This window comes from Suricata suricatta, chromosome 8 (assembly GCF_006229205.1).
Source record: "Suricata suricatta isolate VVHF042 chromosome 8, meerkat_22Aug2017_6uvM2_HiC, whole genome shotgun sequence".
NCBI classification, from domain to species: Eukaryota; Metazoa; Chordata; class Mammalia; order Carnivora; family Herpestidae; genus Suricata; species Suricata suricatta.
In genome coordinates this window covers 14924870-14945494 of record NC_043707.1, presented here as the reverse complement: position 1 = coordinate 14945494, position 20625 = coordinate 14924870, and the positions used below count along the sequence as shown (strand labels likewise).

The following is a 20625-nucleotide window of genomic DNA, read 5'->3' as shown; positions in this document are numbered from 1 at the left end:
GGGTTCCCTAGGTACCAATATTTGAAAGCACCTTATTTTGCTGTGCATTAATATACTCTCTGAGACCCCCACTGGTGGAGAAGCCCCCAGAGAGCAGATATCTCTCTTTTCTTCTCCACTGTATTCCTAATGCCTAGAATGCTGCTTGGACACAGTAGGTGCTCAATAAATAAGTATCCATGGATCAAATAAAATTTGATTTCAGCCAGCACCTTATCTCTGAGATACATGATTTCACTGTCATCCCCAAAGGGGTAGGTGCTGACAGTGTTGCCTGGAGACCCAGATTATATTCTGAATTACTTTCCTATTATTGCTCTGACAAATTACCACAAATTGAGTGGCTTGAAAAAGTACCAACTTACTCTCTTACAGCTCTGGAAGCCAGAAATCAGAAGTCAGTTTCACTGAGCCAAAGTCAAGGTGTCAGGAGGATTGATCCCCTCTGAAAGAATCCCTTGCCTTTTCTAGCTTCTGGGGGCTGCCTGCATGCCTTAGCTGATGGACCTGCCTGGATAACCTCATATCAGGATCTGAACTTAATGGTACTGCAAAGTCCCCTTTGCCATGTAAGGTAACATTCACAGGTTCTGGGGACTAGGACATAGACACATTGGGAAGTCATTATTCCCCTGACCACAGACTCATGCTGCTGATTTGTGATAATCATTTTTTGCCAAGTGGCAACAGAGCTACTCTTAGAAAGGGGTTGGGCGGGGGCATATTATTTTACAGAGCAAAGTCTCTGCAAACCATCTGGGCCTTCCCACTTGCCACCTATTATGCAAGGGAAAGGCTGTTTGTACCTCTTTAGGCCTCCTGAGCCAGCTCCTATACCTCCTTCTCACACCTCCAAACCTGGCCTATCCACATCCAGATGAAGCAGGGAACAGCCTGGGGCCCTGGAACTCACCTGAGCCAACTTGCCCTGACAGGGGCAGGTGTTAGTATTCAGAACATGGTGTGAGGATCACCTGCCTCAGCCTTAAGGCTATGTGGCTGCTGGTCAAAGGAGGGGTTCATGGGAGCTGCTAGGGAGAAATCACATGCAACAGAGTTCCCAACTGGCCACCAGCCAGAGAATGGATGTGCTACCTCCAAGTCTCCCATGTGTATCTGGGGCCTCACAAAGTGGTAGCTCATGTTGGGATAAGCAGCTATAGGTAAGTGAGGCCCGTGATGACCCTCTCTTGGAAAGGCCTTTCCCCCTTGACTCATTTTCTACCTCCTCCCAATACACAGCACTCACAAAATCCTTTGTATTCTATTCTGTTTGATCAATTTTTCAAATTTTCCACACTTTAGCTTCAATTCCTCACAAAAAGACCTAAAGCCACCTACCCTCATAGCTGAGCATAGAATGTTTTTTTTTTTTTTTTTTACCCCTAAGGAGTGCAATGCATCATAGGAGTAAATCTGAATAAGATATGGGCTTTAGTATGGATTTAACACAGGCTAGCTGGGAAGCAACTCAGGGAAGCAACTTAATCTTTCTGACCCATAGTCTTCTTGGTAACATGTGTTGGAACAATTATTGTATGAGACAATAAATGTGAAAGCATTCAGTACAGTGTCTGGCCTGAGAGGCACTCAGTAAGTGACAACTGTCAAGATTATTAAGATCAAGTCTCCTATCCATGTTTAAAAGTTGAGAGAAGAGCATTCCAAGAAAATGGGAACTTCTAATAAATTGAGGTTTGTTTAAAAACATATTTTTTTTGACTACTTTTCTGGAAGCAAGATAAAGAAAAAAAGCGATTGAATTTGGCAACATGGATGTGTTTGGTGGTCTTGATGAGCAAAGTCAATGGAGTTGACAGATCAGGAAGCAAATTAGTGTGAAGCTGAGTGGAGGGTGTGCAGATAAATCTGTGAGGTTTGCCTGTGAACGGATGGAAAATGGGATGGTGGCTGGAAGGAGTGTGGGGTCAAAGGAAGGTTTCTATGGAAGGGACCAGCAGATGAGAATACTCAGCCCAGGAAGAAGGATACTACTGCCTCCATCATGACAGGAGAGGAGATGTGGAAGATGAGTCCAGAGACAGGAAGGAGAGAGGCACTGCTTAGTGGCTCCCATGAGTACACCATGATGTCATTAAATGTGTGGGGCTAAGAGAGGGTGGGAATTTTGAAGAAGAAGTGGAAAAACATCCATCTAGAGAAATAGCACAAGATGGACGATCCAGCTGCATTAAGTGCAGGTGACATTTATTGTTTTAAAATGTAGGTTTTATTATTATTCAGGTATGGCAAGGCTAACACATGAGAAGATGGATGCCATTGAAAACACAGTTTATTATATTCTTGGACCCCAAGAGGAGGGGACACACAGGGTAAATCAGGAGGTGGGGGCGGGGGGGAGATGACCAAGAGCCTCTCTTGTGGTTTCCATGGGAAGGAACAAAAGAGGCACAGTAAGCAGGTTTAGGACTGGCTAGTTTGAATAAATTTCAGTGGGCCCTGCAAAGTGGGAATTGGGAATGCTGGGAATCATCCCTGGTTGCCTGGTGCCTGGCCACGGGGTGATGAGGGCAGAGGAATAGTGGACCTGAGAGCGAGAACTCCTGCAAAGGAGGGCTTGGGGGTGGACTCCCGGTGATTGGTTTGCATATGAAAGGCAGATCTTGCCAGCACTGTGCTATCTGTAGGAATTAGTTAGCTTGGGAGGGGCAATCCCTCAGCAATCAGCAAAGCCCCAAGATGTAAAAGCATCAAATAGAGAAACTAGAAAAATGTAGTTTATTGGACTTATGAATAGTCTCCAACATAAATGCCCCATTTTCTGACCTGTGGCCTTTGCCCAGACAACCCCAGGAGCCACCCAGAACCTCCATTTTAATCTTTTAAAGACATCCGCACTTGGGTTTAGACAGGGCCTCATATCCACCAACCAGAAATGATATTTCCCACCCAAAAATGGAGAAAAAGATTATTTTCTTCTTAAACAATAGGAGGATAAGGAAGGAAAGGAAAGGACAGCCAGTTTAGAAAGGAAGAATAAAGAACCAACAAACGAAGAGATAATGGCTTCCCTTTTCACTGAAGAATTGCAAAAGTAAATAATGAGATTTCTCACTTATTTTTTTGACAAAGATAAAAGGTGTGCAATGCTCAGGGTTGGTACTAGATGGGAACATAAAATAATTTTTAAAAATCTCTCTGGGGTGCTGTTTGGGAAGAGCTATCAAAATTCCTAAAACTGCACCACTTCTTTGACCCAGAAATTTCACTCCTACAAAATTATCCTGAGGAGACAAGCGCACAGTGCTGATGGTTATCCTGCCACTAAATGAGACAGGATGAAAAAGATCCTGAAAAAGTACATGCAATGGGTCATTGTTACATTTCCTGCTCAGCCCAAGTTTACACATATTCAATTTTTCTCAATGGGACTGACTCTCAACACTGAATTGCCATCTACATGGGACTGGGTCAGGAGCCATGGAGGTCAAGCCATTTCCTACCTCTGTGACTGTCCATCAGCAAAGCAGCATTGGCAGTGACCTCCATGGGTAGAATCATTACTACATGTATGTCCTTACATCTTCTCCTTAAACCACCATAACTACTCTAGGAGATAGGCACTTTCCCTTTACAATGAAAATGACCTCAGGAAGATTAAGAAATGAGTCCTCTGGCACACAATAAATGGGTGATGAAAAGCCAGACCAACTGAATCAAAACTCAGTCTACTCAGTCATAAAGTTATCTACCTCCCAAGGGGCCTGCCTTCATGGGAAATGAGATTCCTTATTTCACAGAGTGGGTCTGGTCCAGTGATGTCTCAATTATCTTCTGGCTCTAACCTTCACCTATTTTCCTGCCATGCCTGGACCATCGAAGAACTTGCTGAGCCCATGAGAATGAAGTGTCCTTCTAAAGGGTGCCTTCTCCAGGGTAGGGAACCCAAATGGCCACAGGTACACGTCGCAATGGGGACAATAAACACCCCTTTTTAGGGCTCCTGGGTCACTCAGTCAGTTGGGCATTTGACTCTTGATTTTCGCTCAGGTAAGGAATCCAGAGTCATGGGATCGATCACCATGTCTGGCTCTCAGTGAGCATGGAGCCTGCTTAGGATTTTCTCTCCCCACCCCACCATCCTTTGTCCTGCTCACGTTCTCAAATTAAAAAAAAAACAAAAACAAAAACACCTCTTTTCTTCCCAGGACAATCTGGCTTGAGAAACTAGCCTCTGCTTGGCTCCTTGAGTCCACCTTGTCCTTCTCAATGAGCAAGAAAAAGTCTAATACCTTGGCAATGCTTTTCCAGTTAATTTCTAACTAAGGAATCTCTTTATGTCAAAAGGTACAAAACAGAGGCCTTGTATTTACAGGCACAAGTTTGACCCCCAATGTCAACCATTTGGGGTGTCTATATATTAGGAAAAAGAAAAACAACCTGACAGCCTAGGAAAGGAAAATACTGTGCCCAAAGGGGAAAATATTCCACCCTCAAGAAAACAATCTCAAGAAACAGAACCAGAGGATAATTGAGGAAAGATTGCCAGCCAAGGGAAGATATATATACAGGAGGCACACACTTGTAAACGGATTAATTCTACCTTTCTGGCTTCAGGTAAGGCTATCTACAGCTCTCTCTTCTCCCCCATCTAGCTGCCTGCTAATTCCCATTCTGCTTGGGAGAGGGGGAAGAAAATCAAGAGATTAGACACTTGGGTCAGACCTAGAGTGAGTTCTTCCTCTGCTGATAACTGGCTTCATTACCTTTGGTTGGTCAGTCTCCCTCTCTTTGAGGCTGTGCTCTGTGCTTTTCTAACAACAATGACTACTATTTCTTCACTCATTCAATGCGTGTTAGTTAAGTGCCTAGTCTGTACCAGGCACTGAGAATATAGCAGTGAACAACAGCACTGGCTATGTGCTGAGCCCTCCTTTGCATATATCATCTTACTTAATATCCATGACAATATGCAGTCAGTTATTACCCACCAGTGTTTTCAAAGTATACGTCACAACCCATTGGTGGATTGTGAAATCATTTGTTGATTATATCCAAAATTTTCTTTTAACTAAATACTATAGACAATGTCAACAAGCAATGTACACAGTAACGATAAGAATTTTTTTTTATAAAACTTCTGTTGTGTGTGTGTGTGTGTCTGTGTGTAGGCAGGCACATACACAAGCAACTCTACCAATTTATGGCAAAAAATATTTTATTTGTAGCAGATCCTAGCCATAAAGGCTTAGAAAACACTGCTCCAGAACACAAAATTCTTTGATCATAAAGACTTCAATCTAAGCCTGGCACATCATAGGCACTCAGTTTGTGGAAGCAATGATCCATATTTCATAGATGAGGAGACTAATTCTTAGTGACCTGAAATACCTTGCCCAATGTCACACTGTTGGTGATTGGTAAAACAGGGATTTGGACCCCTGTTTTAGGCTCCAAGTCCTATATACACTTAACCACCATGCTACCCTACTTTGCTGCTGAAAAAATTGGGGTAGTAGTGTACCTACCTAGGATTATTTCACCTAGTGAAATAATAAGTGAAATAATAAGTGACCACCCTGGAAACACTAAAATCCATTGTGAAGGTTAATTGCCTCTCAAGTATCCTACCTCAGGCTACTTCTTTGCGATATGTGAGTTGCATTAAGTCAGAGATCTTGCCTATCCTGTTCATTGTTTACTTTGGTGTGTAGCACCCTGTCTGGCACAAGATAGCTACTCAATAAGTGTTTGTTGAATAAATAAATGGACCTGGGGAAGTTGAAAGTTTCCCAGCAGGGGATCAGGAGTTGGCTGTTAAAACCCAAAGCTGCCTCCTATGATGATGAGTCCAGAACATTCCACCCCATCTTGCTGCTTCCTGTTTCAAATGAGACTCAGTTTTTCAGATCCAATGAGACTGAGGGAGCAGAGGATGGTATGTGGGTAGGAGTAAGAATGGGGTCACAGATGAGAAAACACCAAAGCAAGGGCCATAGCACTGCATAGTTTTTGTAGTTCACATAAATGGCATCTTCTGGAGCTATGCAGTCCTCCCAACTGAGGTGAGTTAGATCATGCATTCATCCCATCCATCTCTGTTCACAGGACTCCAAGCATCACGGACTGTGAGGAAACCCCAGGGGGTCAACCTATCCTTGCCTTTGGGCAGGTTTTCCCCAGACCATAAGTAGCTCTGAAGAGCAAAAAGAATGGGGCGGCTTTCTTCTCTGACCTCAACTTCGATGTGGATGGTAGTGATGGTAACTTCTTGGGTCATAATAGCTGTAGCCATTGACACTTTGGAAGCAAGTAAGTGTTGTGTGTGTATAGGAAACAATGTCATCGTTAGCAGAGGAAGTCACACGTCTCCTATTATGCTTAAAATTTGATTTATTCTAAATCCACTTTTGATACTCAGATGGAAATTTTGCTAAAATGCAGGCTCTGATTCAGTGTGTCCTGGGTAGGGCCTTAAATTCTGCATTTCTGACAAGCTCTCAGGTAATGCTAACGCTGTGGTCCTTGGATCACACGTTGAGAGGCAAGAGTCTAGAATACCACTAAGGTCCCCTGCCACTTTCCTGAAAGGTCAGGGACATACTTAATCCCACAGGAGATCTGAAACACCTAAGCGGCTCCCAAATACCTCCCCTGTGTATTCTTAAGAGGTCATTCCATTGGGTCTTGCATCGCCCTCATCTAGCTTTCAGCTTCTCCCTGGAGAATGGAACTGGGTGTCTCTCCCAAGCTGGAGAACTCTGGGACACAGTAACTGCCATGTCAGTGTCCTGATTAAGAGCATATACTCTGTGGTCCTGCTACCTGGGTTTGTGTCCTGGCTTTTATCAACAGAGTACATGGCTTAAACCCTCAGTTTGCTCATCTTTAAAATAAGGGTAAATACATAGGCAATCCCACAGGGGCTATGGGGGAGGATTCAATGAGCTAATGAGTGAAAAGCACAGATCCCAATGTAAATGCTTAATAAACAACAGCTCATTATCTTTACTGCCTTTATTGTCATGGAGGATGTCACACACAGTGTGAATTTCCCTGTCAGGGCAAGTTGGGGAAATCTTCAGAGGGGAGGCAGGAAAGATCTGAGCAAAAGACATTACATGTTCAAAGGTAGGGAAGGGATGACAGGGTCACCTAAGTTTACCAAAGTGTCAAGAACTCTGTCTTATTCCTCTGGATGTGGAAACATGGATATTTTAAAGTAAGACACAGTTTGAAAGCAATGCTTAACTCAGAACAATGCACAGTGGAATCCTAAGGGGAGTTTAGTGTATTTGTTTTGGAGGGAGTCCTCGACTAAGTCTAAAGAACATAGTACCCAAGGGATGCAGGAGGACTCTCTGGGTGACCACTGGGCTGGGCTTTTCTGTCCACAGGAAGCTGCTCTGAATGTCACAGCAATGCCACCTGCATGGAAGATGGGGTTGCCACAACATGCTCCTGCCACGTGGGTTTCACCGGTGATGGCCTTATGTGCGTGGACCTTGATGAATGTGCCACGTCTGGGGAGCACAACTGCTCTGAGGACAGCATCTGCGTGAACACGCTGGGCTCCTACTTATGCACCTGCCCTGATGGCTTCCGCCTGACACCTGGGCTGGGCTGCACCGATGTGGATGAGTGTGCTGAGCCGGGGCTCAGCCACTGCCACGCCCTGGCCACCTGCATCAACCAGAAAGGCAACTATTCGTGTGAGTGCCCTGCCGGCTACTGGGGTGATGGATGGCACTGTGAGTGTTCCCCAGGCTCTTGTGGGCCAGGACTGGACTGTGTGCCTGAGGGTGAAGGGCTCGTGTGTGCCGACCCATGCCAGGCACACCACATCCTGGATGAGTACTGGCGCAGCACCGAGTATGGAGCGGGCTACGCCTGTGACTTGGGCCTGAGCGGTTGGTACCGCTTCGTGGGGCAGGGTGGCGTGCGCCTGGCGGAGACCTGCGTGCCGGTCCTGAGCTGTAATACGGCTGCGCCCATGTGGCTCAATGGCTCGCACCCATCCAGTGATGAGGGTATTGTGAGGCGCACAGCTTGCGCGCACTGGAGCGGCCACTGCTGCCTATGGGACGCGCCTGTCCAAGTGAAGGCCTGTGCCGGCTACTATGTCTACAACCTGACCGCGCCCCCTGAGTGCCATCTAGCCTACTGCACAGGTGAGTGGGCATCTCCCCTCTCCCCCACCTCCACTCCAGGCCTGGGTGGGCACCATGAGAGGCTGGGGAGCATTGTTGCTGACTGTCTGTGTCTATGACCCTGCAGACCCCAGCTCTGTGTTGGGGACGTGTGAAGAGTGCAGTATAGATGAGGACTGCAAATCGGATGATGGCACATGGAGCTGCCAGTGCAAACAGGACTTCAATATCACTGGTGAGGCCAGTGGGAGGAGGCAAGGTATTGAGAAATGTCAGCAACTGGGGGAGGGACATATTCCTGTGTGTGAGTTGGGGACATTTAGGGATGATACGGGGATGTATATCAACCAATCTGAGTGAAAAGCAAGTGCAGTAATATTTACTAAAACCAGCAGAAGCTCTCTGGGCTCCCAGTCCCATTTGAGTTGACTGCAAAGCTCCCAGCACTTGAAGGACCTCCTTATCTCCTCCTTTCTAAGGCTCCCATACCACATAAGTGAGGCTGCTACCTGTTGGCCAAATGCTACCTAAGCCATATTTCTGCAGCTCAAGAACACGGGACTGATGACCAGCCTGTGGTTTCTTCCACTGACAACTGGAGGACCCAGAGCAGGGCTCTGGCCATCTCTAAGCCTCAGATTCCCCATATGTACAATGATTGAAGCAGGGTAGTACCTCCCAAATTTCAGTCATGATTTTAGTCACATCCAAGTTCCAGTTTTATAATTTTGCTTTATCCAAGTACTATCCTCTACTGTGATTTTTATTTTTGTTGTTTTTCTTTAAATTGACTAAATCCTTCTTCTTTTAAATAAACTTGGGACATTGATGGTCACTATGGCATCTATCTGTGGCAAGTAACACCTCTGATAGAAGGTAACAGTAAAAAAAAATGAATAGAAGAAAATTATTAAATTCCAGCAGATGTGTAATACTTCAATTTTTAAAAGTAAAAAAAATCCAGCTAGATATTAATTTGTTCCCCACTTAGCCTGATGTCCATATTCTGTTATTTTAAAAGGGAAATTAGCAAGTACATAGCATTAAAAATATTAGTAGCTAGTGAGGACTATCTCTTTGATACAGAAAGGATGGAAAGATACTGTAATTAATGTGGTTGTTGTTTGGCTTTGTTTTGTTTTGTGGAGATTCAGTGCTATTTAATGCTGGGGGGTAAATGGTACCAAAATAATATTTTGTTTTGTGTACAATCCACACGGAGGGTAACAAGGGGTTGATGGTTGGCCACTTGGTTCCATCCAGTGATGCTCAGAGTCCAAATCTTGTGTCTTAATCCCTCTGAAAGGGAGACCATAGCAAGAAAAAAGGCTAATCTGAGTGCCCCCCAGGTGGTGGCTAGTCCAACCATCTGGTCCTGGAAATGTGGTGGACTCTGAACTGTGGTCACAGGCTTCCAATCCAGCCTTCTCTGCCTATTTCAGATCTCTCCCTCCTGGAGCGCAGGCTGGAGTGTGGGGCCAATGACATCAAGGTGTCCCTGGGCAAGTGCCAGCTGAAGAGCCTGGGCTTTGAGAAGGTTTTCATGTACCTGCGTGACAGCCAGTGCTCAGGCTTCCTTGAGAGGGGGGACCGGGACTGGATATCTGTGGTGACGCCAGCTAGGGATGGCCCCTGTGGGACAGTGATGACGGTATGTGCTTGCCAGTATGGAATAGGGTGAGAGCAATGCCTAGTTGTATGAGTCTGGCTGTAAAATGGGATAAGAGTACCTACTTCATAGAGTTTTTAAGAGGATTGAATGAATTAATGTATGTGAAGTGATGAGGACAGTGACTGGCACAGTGTAAGTGCTTAATAAATGTTAGCTTCAAATAAATAGAATGATCTTGATGACAGTTCCCCATTTTACAGATGGGAACAGAAGGACCTATACGGGGTAGTGAATCTTCTCAGTCAGTAGGTATTGGCACTGGGCTCAGAAGCAGGTCTATCTATCTTGGGTGGTCCTGGGAGGCAAGGACCTGCATCACTGGTGTCTAGAGAACCAGGACTTCACCTACAGAAACCTCCTGGTCAATGTTTGAGTGAACACTGCTTCCCAACTCACTCATCCCCTGGAAAGAAAAGGAAAGAAGACAAAAGAAAGGAAGAACGAAGTTGTCATTTGCTTCACACAGTGTTTAAAATTCCAGCATTAACAATGACTCAGGACATGGTATTTAGTCTTTTTAGTGTTTGAGAGAGGAAGCATGGCCTAACTGGAAGAGCCCAGGCTTACTAGAACTCAAATCTTGTGGGCAAATTACTCACAGTTACTCAATTTCTATAAAGCCTTGTCTCCACATCATGAGACAGGGAGGTAGTAGCCCTACTTCTCAGGATCATTGAAGGGGCTAATACAGTGATGCCGGAGGAGCATTTAGCTCAGGACCTAGCACATGATGCCTGCTCGTAGATGGCTGCTTTTGTTACAACTTTTGATTATGACAGCTGGGAGGGCAGTTCACAGGTAGCCAGAGAAACTCCTTTGGTTTTGAGTTCTACTCAGATTTTCATGCCCCTTTCTCTCACTCCTACCCCTCAACACAGAGGAATGAAACCCATGCCACGTACAGCAACACCCTCTACCTGGCAGATGAGATCATCATCCGTGACCTCAACATCAAAATCAACTTTGCATGCTCCTACCCCCTGGACATGAAAGTCAGCCTGAAGACCTCCCTGCAGCCAATGGTCAGGTGCGACCAGAGAGGGTCCCCAGTGCTCCTGCCGGCTTCAGCCCATGACCCGTTAACCACCAGGTCCCCAGTTGCCCTGTCAAATGCCAGCCCTAAGGAGCTGGGTGGGGGTACTGGGAAGCAGTATTCCCAATGGAATACAGCCCAACTGAGAATTCTGGAGGCCAGATTCATTAAAAAAATGTTTTTATGTTTATTTTTAAGACAGAGAGAGACACGGAATGTGAGTGGGAGAAGGTCAGAGAGGGAGACACAGAATTAGAAACAGGCTCCAGGCTCTGAGGTGTCAGCACAGAGTCCGACGTGGGGCTCGAACCCAGGAACCATGAGATCATGACCTGAGCTGAAGTTGGCTGCTTAACCGACTAAGCCACCCAGGTGCCCCTAGAGCCTAGATTGGAATCCTGGCTCTGTCACATACTAATAAGATGGCTTTGGAAATTGATAGCCCCACCCTGGGTATCAGTTTTCTGTGAAATGGATGTAGCAGTACTTTCTTAGAAGCACAATAGTACTTTGCATATGTGAATCAAATATTAGGGCTTCTGGCTTATCAGAGGGGCAGAGTGGTTGGACCAAATGGAAAGAGGGAGGGCTCCTGGTCCAGACCTGTTGTTTATTAGATATATAAATCATATGCCATATTTGAACATCAGTTTCCTTCTTTCTCTGTAAAAAGAAGGAGTTAAAGAGGGATTTGTAAATTATGCCTCTTGGGGTTTGAGGGTCTTTAAGGAAGTGCCTTTGGGGACACCTGCAAGGTGAACCAGAAAAGTTCTACCCATATTGGGTGCCACATGAGGTTTTATTATTAAAAGTAATAATAAAAGGATCCTTTTGCTAAATAATACTGAAAATCTCTGAATAGGATAAATCACAGGCCAGTGATGCTGATGTTGGAAAAAATGACAATTGTAATTAAAACAAGCATTTATCAAGAGCTGACTATATGTCAGGCATTGTGCTAATGGCTCTACAGAAAACATCTCATTGAAATCTTAAAGCACCTTAAGAGGTGTAGATATTACTATTTTTATTCAGATGTGGAAATCGAGGTTCAGAGAAGACTGAGTAACTTGTCCAAAGTTAGAGTTTAGTAAGTGGCAGAGCTGGGATTCAAACCCAGGCCATCAGGCTCAGAGCCCCCACTCTACCATGGCCTTCATTATCAAGCTTGCCCATGGTTACATGTTCTTTGGGCCAACCAGACTTGGGGATGGGCACTAGGTACTGACGAGGGTGCGTGGCTGACTTGGGGAAAGAAGGCTGCTCATTGTCTGCCTTTGGCTGGAGCATCATCTGGCCAAGCAGTTCACTGAAGCTATGTGGCCGTGTTTCAGCCTGAGAGACTTCAGGGAGCAACACATCTGTGTGCAGATATTTCTCTGGTTTGAGCTGGAAATCCTGCTTTAGTCCAGATCTGAGTCCATGCCAATTACCCACTCCTCACCTATAAAATGAACTTCTACATTACTGGGTTTTTATCATACAACTTATTTTGAGGGTATCAGATGTCTTTACAATGTCCTTTATTGGCTCACCCTGTGAAGTCTACAACAGTGTAGCTATTTTCAATGTGGTTATAAATAACCCATTTACAAAATCCCTGTCTTCTGCTATAGGTAGAAACAGAACTCTGACTTAGGTCTGTAGGACTCATAACCATCCCTTTGAACTGTTCCAGGTTGAGACCAAAGAAGAAATGTAGGTGACTCCCTTGAGAATTTGTTTATTGTACTTCTTAAAGGCAAGGGCTAACAAATGAGGGGGGTGGACATGTCACAAAAAATGTGATCTATGGATTAGCAGCAACAGCAACACGTGGGTACTTGTTAGAAATGCAGAACCTTGAGCCCTACCCAAACCTACCAAAGCAGAACCTGCATTTCAACAAGATCCGCAGTGACCCATGTCTGTTCACTGTGGTTTGTGACCGCTGCAGTTGTGGGTGGGTTCTAGTCCTACTCCTGGATAAAATGCAGAGAGCTGCCAGGGACTGCCCGGGACTGTGGACCAGAAAGGGTGGGCCATGTGCTGCTGTCCTCAGACCTGGTTTTCTCACCAGCCCCTCTCTCCCTGTAGCGCCCTCAACATCAGCGTGGGTGGGACAGGCATGTTCACTGTGCGGATGGCACTCTTCCAGAGCCCTGCCTACACACAGCCATACCAAGGCTCCTCTGTGACCCTGGCCACAGAGGCCTTTCTCTACGTGGGCACCATGCTGGATGGGGGTGACTTGTCTCGGTTCGCACTGCTGATGACCAACTGCTATGCCACACCCAGCAGCAATGCCACGGACCCCTTGAAATACTTCATCATCCAGGACAGGTGAGGCCCCTGGATGGAATTCCACAGCAGAAGGGGGCAGCCTCTGGATTGGGATTTAGGAGAAAGTACATCTTTATATTTGTTAATCTCTAGCTGAAAATTTAGCATCACCATCCATTAGGAATACAGGCAACAAATCACAGAAGTATTAGCAGGATATGTGCACAGGTCAATACTTTTCAGTCACTAGAATATTATAGTTTCTGCTAGAAATTATTTAAGGTATTATCAATATATATACTTGTAAGTATATGTATTTATATAATATATATGTAAATATATGATGCATATATCAAATGTTTGAATATTTTGAGAACTACACATCAACTGGTTTCCTTACAATCTTAGGTACTTTATGTGTTGAAAACATTATTTTTGAGGAGGGATGTGTGGGCTTTACCAGAAGGCCAGAGGTGTCCAGCACTCAAGAAAAGGTTAAGAAACCTGACTGAAAGGTTGCACCCACCCAGGGCAGGAGGCAAGTTAGCAGCATTTGGCTGGGAGGAGTGAGCTGGAGACACAGTTAATCAAAGGCCGGTTGTAAAAGGGAGGACACAGGAGTGCTGCTTTTTACTCCAGAGGCATTGAAGAACTGTGGGCTACACTGTTAGAAAGTAATTCACCATGTCATTCAAAATGGAACAGATGTTTTTGGAAGCTTACTGTGTGCCAGGCTCTGTGCATAACACAATAAACAGAACAGAGAAAACTCTATGCCTTCATTCAGCTGATATTCCAAGGAGGGGGAGGCCAACAATTAACAAATCTTTAGCATGCTAGTGGTAATGGAGCTATAGGAAAAACCCAAAGCCAGGAAACAGAGGGGCATTTGCAATTTTAATAACATAGTCAGAAAGACAGTGACCTATTCTTGTTTTAGTTCTAAGAATGTGTCTGAAGGCATCAAGGAAAGTCTTAGTTGGGAGCTCATCTGATGTTTACACCTCTCTGTTATTTGCTAATCCCCTTTTCAACAGAAAGAAAGCAGAAGTTTGTTTTAGGGCCTTTAGCTGTGGCAGCAGCTAACTAAAATTTAATGGCACTGTTTTACTTTGTATTTAACTGTAAATGGTCATGTTTTGCTTATGGCAAGTGATACTGGTTTGCTATTTGTGGTCAGGATCTGAAGATTCTTCTAAAAAAATAGATGTATTCCAATAAAAATGTACATATACTTGAAAAAACAGTAAGTAGATAATAATACAGGTGTTAGGAAAAACAGGAAAACATACATGAAGGTGGTTTCTAGATAGGGCCAAAAAATTTTTGGAAAAGGGTTGGCATGATCTTGATTGGAGCATCATGGAGACTTGGGTTCACATCTTGGCTTTTGCTACTTCTTAGTCCAGAGACACAAGCCATCTCATCTCTCTGACTATTCATGTTCTCGCATGTGAAATGGGCATATGTGCAGTTGAGCATGTATGCTGTGAAATGCTTAAGTTTTGAAAAAGAAGCAGGAAGAAATGCTGGGTGTGTCTTTGTTTTTCTGTCTAGGCATGTGTGGGAGCTGGACTGGGGACCACTAGTCTAGGAGGGATGCCAAACATCTCAGGATGTGTAAGGAGGAGCCAGCTGGGGAGAACAGAGAGGGACTGGATGTCCTGCTCAGGCTGCATGCATGGGGCTTTCAGGCAGTGGGTCCCCTTAACCTCAGGGCTTTTATTTTGCCCAGTAGAGAGTGCATCTTTGCAATCAGATTGAATTGTGGGGGACACAAAGCATAGAGTTCCCTTCTCAGTTCTTCCTCTGTGCAGTCAGCATTCAGCCCCTCTCCTAAATCAATTCCGAGCAAATTGTGTAAAATAGCAGACGATGCTCAATTTATCTGCCCATGTATCCTGATCCAGCCCAGCATATACATGAGTCACTACATGTGCAATTTTGAGTTTTGGTAACAGGATGTCCACAGAGGGGCACACACACTCCTATTTGGCCACTGTTCCTCAGGACTTAGAAGCTGTCCATTGTTAGAACCAGCCACATAGGAGATAGCAAAGGAATGGTTAGAATGATCCTGAATATCATTTCCTAGGAAACCAAGCTGACTTCATTACATAGTTTCAACTCTGGGCTGACCACAGTTTTATTACTTCAGCATCATATGTATGTAGTATCTACTACGTGTCATGTACTGTAGTAAGCGCTCTGAAAAGTTAACTCACTTAATCTTCACAGCTATCTTATGAAATGGGTTATAAATAGTCTTTCCTGTATATAGATGGGAAGACTGGGGCACAGAGAGATTAAGTTGCTCAAAGATGCACAGCTAATAATAAGTAGTGGAATGAGATTTGAACCCAGAAAGTCTGGCCATAGAGTGCTTCCTTAACCAACCATGTTATATGATTTAAACCTCCCAGATGTCCACACACTAAGGACTCAACCATCCAGGTGGTGGAGAATGGGGAGTCCCCTCAGGGACGATTTTCTGTCCAGATGTTCCGTTTTGCTGGGAATTACGACCTGGTCTACCTGCACTGTGAAGTCTATCTGTGTGACACTGTTAATGAAAAATGCAAACCTGTGAGTTGCCTTTTTTTTCCGCTCAGGCTGCTTGTCATGACCGCCCCCTCACCCATCTCCCATAACCAAAGACATTTGGCCATAAGGTCTAAAAGAAAACAAACATTTTGGCTGTGTTTCTCTTTTAGCCCAGGAATAGAATGAGCAGTAAAATGGGGTGGGCATGGCCAGGTAAGAAACCTAAGCTTTGGGAAATCAGGCAGGATCCGTACATTGCAACTGGCTAGTAAATGCTCTGGCTTATCTGCAGGCTTGTGTTCTGATAACAGAAGCTGACATTTTAAAGCACCAGGTGCACCTTATCTGTGTTAATTTTTAAAAATTCTTTGTAGTAACTAAAGGAAAGAAATGTTATTAGTTCCTTTTTCTATATGAGCTGCTCAGAGAACTTTGGTAACTTTCCTAAGATTGTACACCTAACAGATGGTAAAGGTAGGGCATGAGCCCGGTATGCAGATCTGACAACTCCTGACTCGTCTATCCTCAAGCCCTGAGGCAGGAGGAAGCCCCAGTGAGGAGTGCAGCCCATTCCCCATGGCAGGACCACATTCAGTCTCCCTCATGGAAGGGTTTCTTTGTTGCCCTCTTCTTGCAGACCTGCTCTGGGACCAGATTCCGCAGTGGGAGCATCATAGGCCAAACTCATGTCCTGAACTTGGGTCCCATCACACGGAAAAGTAAGAGAGACCCTCCCTCCCCCATGCTTCTGGTGGGGAATATTCTTTGGAGATGAGGAGGGATGACAGAACTCGACATGTGGATCTTACTGTGTTCAAAACTGGAGCAGGTTGATTCTGTGGAGCAAGGTGGACTATACACTGTCATTTGCCAGTTTCTAGTCATTTGTTCATTCTGTTGCACAAATTTGTTCTTGTGCCTCCTGTGTTCTAGGCCCTGTATAGTGATTGGGGATCTTGTGGTGAGCAAAAGCAGACACAGACCTGGTTCACATGTAACTTAGAGACCACTGGAGCAGACATTATACAAACTGAGGAGGGATTAACTAAGAGGGGTCAGGGAAAAGGGGTGAGGGGAAGGGAATCTCAGGCAGAGGGTACGGCATGGGCAAAGGGCCTATGGTGGGAGGTAGCCCAGCCTGCTAAAGGAACTGAGAAAAGGCTAGGCAGGCTGAAAAGAAGAGGATGGTAGTATAAGATAAGCTGATGCAGGGGGGTCCAGACCATGTGGGGACTTACAGTTGTTGCTAAGGTTTGGGGCCTTTCTCCTTAAAGTAGTGGGGAACCCCTGAAGGAACCAAAGCAAGGAAATGACATGATCAGGTCTGGGTTTTAAAGACTACTCTGGGTGCAAGGAGAAAAGCAAATTGACGGGTTATCACTCAGGATTCCTGCCAACCGCATGCCTTCCCCTCACACTGATCCTTCTCTTTCCTTCTACAGATGTCCAGGCCTTAGTCTCCAGGGCTGCTTCCAGCAGCCTGGGTAAGTTCAGGTCCCCTTTTCATGGGGACATCCACTACAACCTTCCTCTGGTGCTTTTATCTGTGAGCCCAGGATGTGTTGGAGCACCTGGCCTGCTTGGCCTGAGCTCTGAAGAGGTGATTGCATCTGTGGAAACTCCTGGTCCTGGGGATGTACATATACACATATATGTATGCTGCCCCCCACTTGTGCATATGTGCACACAGACACAGGCAAACACTAACAGGCACATCAGAATGTCCATTACCCAGACATGTTTTCACACACACATACCGGGTCACATGCATATATTCATATTTGTACGCCAGATAACAGATAGCTAGAGTGGCATGCACACACATGCACACACACTTAAAGAAACATACATCCAGTAGACATGCACACAGTAGATCTGCACCCTGGGCACTTCCTGAAGCTTTCTGATTTATCTCTAACACGTTTTTCCAGGATTCACTCAACAGGTGACAAATATATGTTCAGTGCTACTACATGGCAAGGACCAGGCTTAGTTCCAGGATAAACACAACAGACAAACAAGAAATCCTGTTTCTCTGCTCCTCTGATGACAAAGGCCATGGACAGGTGGCATTTTATGGCCTTTGATTTTCACAGACACTGAGTTGTCTGAAAATCTGGATGAAAAGTTAATTCATGTAACTGTTGCCCTTCTTGGCTCCTGGTACCTAGATCTGAAGGAGTTGTTACACCAACCTAGTGTTTTACCTGAGCTAGTCCAATATCCCAATGTTACTAAGGATGGTTGATTAGGTTGGGCACTGCACGAGTGTCCATTTGAGGGGTTACCAATCCTAGTGCCAGAGGAAAGACTGTCTTCTTCAATCTGGTCCACCTAGGAGGGCATCTTTTTCTATTTTTCTACCCTGAGTGGCGCCTCAGGATTGGATTTCAGAGCAGATAAAGAGAAAGAAGTTTCCTTTTTTTCTAACTGATCAGCCCAGAGAGGTTGTCCTTTCCTAACCGGTCAATCTAGAGGAGGTATCCTATGTTAATTTTGCACAAAATCACAATGCTAGCAGCAGCCCTGTAACTGCTTTCTTTGCAGGGTTCCTGAAGGTCTGGCTGCCTCTGCTTCTGTTGGCCTCCTTGACCCTGGTGTCTCAATGACTGGCAGCTGGAAACCCTGTGCTCTGTGGTTCTCACTTTCTGCTGGCTGTGGGTGATGCAGTTTAGCAGCAGTTTAGCCAGAGAAAAGGGAATTCACACTTCAATCAACCTGCTCCTTTTGCCCCAACTTTAATCCTCACTGTTGGCCTATATCTTTAAATTCTACCTTTTCTCAAAATGGGACTTGTGATGTGTCTGCACATAAGGTCCTATGTCTCCTGAAAAAGTGTGGCAAGATAATAATAATTTTAAAAGCTCAGTCTTTGAAGTCATTCATTCATTAAGTATTTTTTATTGAGCACTTACTATACATAGGAACTGGTCATAGTTTTGAGGATCCTGTGGTAAGAAAAACTAGGACTCATGGAGTTCACACTCTGGTCAGAGAGACTGGGTTCAACTGGTTCTACTATGTAACCTTCATCCATCCATACATCCATTTATTCAAGAAGTATTTGCTGAGAATCTCCTCTGTGCTAGGCACTGTGCTCTCTGCTGGGGATACAGCAGTGAACACGTAAAACACAATCCCTCCACTCCTGGAGCTTGCAGTCTGGCAAGAAATGGAGTAAACTTAAAGGGTGATTACAAGTGTGGCTGGCATGGTAGAAATGGAAGGTATAACCGGGGGTTGCTGCTGCTGCTGCTGTATAACGAGACCATAATGATGCCCTCACAGGGCCTATTCAGCTATCAGCAACATTTATGTGAGGACCCAGTGCATGCCAGGTACCATGATGGGTGCTGGGGAGACACTCGCGAAAAAGACAGATGCAGTCCCTGTGTTCAGGAGTCTCATAATCTTTAAAGGTGATGTAGTGACACAGCCTACAGACTTCCTTCCTTCACTGCACTTGTCCCTCTCCATCTGAAAGATGTAGGCCTGTTTACACAGCCGCCGCAGCAGCAGCAGTGGAGAAAAGACCCACTACCCCCACTGTCAAGAATGCTTCAAACAGGTCGGGGGGAGCTCCAAGAGGCTCACTGAAGGCACCAGAAATCAAGAGGCTGCTGGGCTCAGGGGACCCAGATATTCCAAGGACTCTGGACTTCACTGTCAAGTGGGCCAGTGGAAGCGAATGCTGGTGGGAAATGTCTACCTTGACACCAGCTGCTTCTGGAACTCCAGCTGTGGCTTTTCAGGACAGTCCAAGGCCCTGTTGCTTTAAAAGAGCCTTCTGACCCCAGGGAAAACCACAGCTGTGTATCAGCAAACAGGAGCTATGCGGGCAGTGTTTCTTGAGTCAAGAGACCTCACACGCAGGCATGCAGACACACACTGAATCCCCATGCCTGCTGCCTTTGCAGAAGGGCTTTAGGGAGGAGGACCTCAGTGCTGAGCCCAGCCCTGTCTATGGTCAATCCATGCTTAGTGGAACCTGGCTGCATTGTGTGCAGATTTACCTTGACTCAGGTACAACAAAACATGAAGAAAAATAAAAAGGCCAAAGGCAAGAACCAGGGAAAAGAAAACACATCAGAATTAATCCATTTGTCCCTCTGTTCCTTTTCTTTTTCTTTCTTTTCTTTACTTTCCTATTATTTGTTTTTTAACAATGAAGGAGCAGACTTCTGTTTATTTATTTTGAGAAAGAGCAAGAAAGCAGAGCATGACCAGGAGAGGGGCAGTAAGAGAGGGAGAAAGAGAATCCCAAGCAGGTTTCACACTCAGAGTGGAGCCTGATGCAGAGCTCAGTCTCAGGACCATGAGACCATGACCTGAGCCAATATCACAAGTCAGACAACTAATCGACTGAGTCACCCAGGTGCGCCTAATTTCTGGGGTTTTTTTTCTTAATAAGTTAGGTATTAACTCAACACACAATAGATAATTCAAGCATCAATTCAACACCAGGCACTAAAGGCATGGAGACAGCAAGTAATCAAAACAGAGCCCTTGCTGGTAAAGCACTTATGTTTAAAACGGGGGATAAACAGTAACTATGTGAAATATCAGGTAGTGACATGCACTTTGGGGCAAAAAACAAGGAAAAGAGAATAAAGATATGGAGGTGTTATTTTATGTAGGATGGTCAGAGAAAGTCTCTCTGATAAGCAGAAGCTGAGAGAAGAGAACGAACTAGAGGTGTACCCGAGAAAGAACATCACAGACAAGTATAAAGGCCCTGAGGCACAATCTTGTGTCTTCTCAGTAAGGTTTTACTAAGACTTAGACAGCCATAAATTTTGAGGCATGATTTCCAGGAGAGACCTAAAGCAAGCATGTTGTGATTTTTTTCCCCCATTTGTTTACCCAATAAGTACTTACTAGGTGCTGGTTAGAACTGCAAAGACAGGATCCCTGTTCACAAAGATCTTAAGGCCTTCAAGGGAGACAAATAAGTTAGTCGGTAATTGAGTGGAATTGGAATCATCCCAGAGAGGCACAGGAGC

General features: G+C 45.1%; 1 protein-coding gene across 2 annotated transcripts; it reads left to right on the top strand.

Moving 5' to 3' along the window:
- The first annotated feature begins 6076 nt into the window (after positions 1-6076).
- On the top strand, positions 6077-18490 carry UMOD (uromodulin). 2 transcript variants are annotated; one of them, XM_029949685.1, is made up of 10 exons: positions 6077-6273; positions 7359-8132; positions 8239-8346; positions 9554-9762; positions 10662-10810; positions 12893-13138; positions 15502-15664; positions 16260-16341; positions 17065-17106; positions 18170-18490. In XM_029949685.1, the coding sequence occupies exons 1-10, from the start codon at positions 6174-6176 to the stop codon at positions 18229-18231; spliced, it is 1935 nt and encodes a 644-aa protein (XP_029805545.1). In that variant the 5' UTR covers positions 6077-6173; the 3' UTR covers positions 18232-18490. The 2 variants fall into 2 exon arrangements, with proteins under 2 accessions (XP_029805545.1, XP_029805544.1); XM_029949684.1 differs by having other exon boundaries at positions 8239-8370.
- Positions 18491-20625: the final 2135 nt, after the last annotated feature.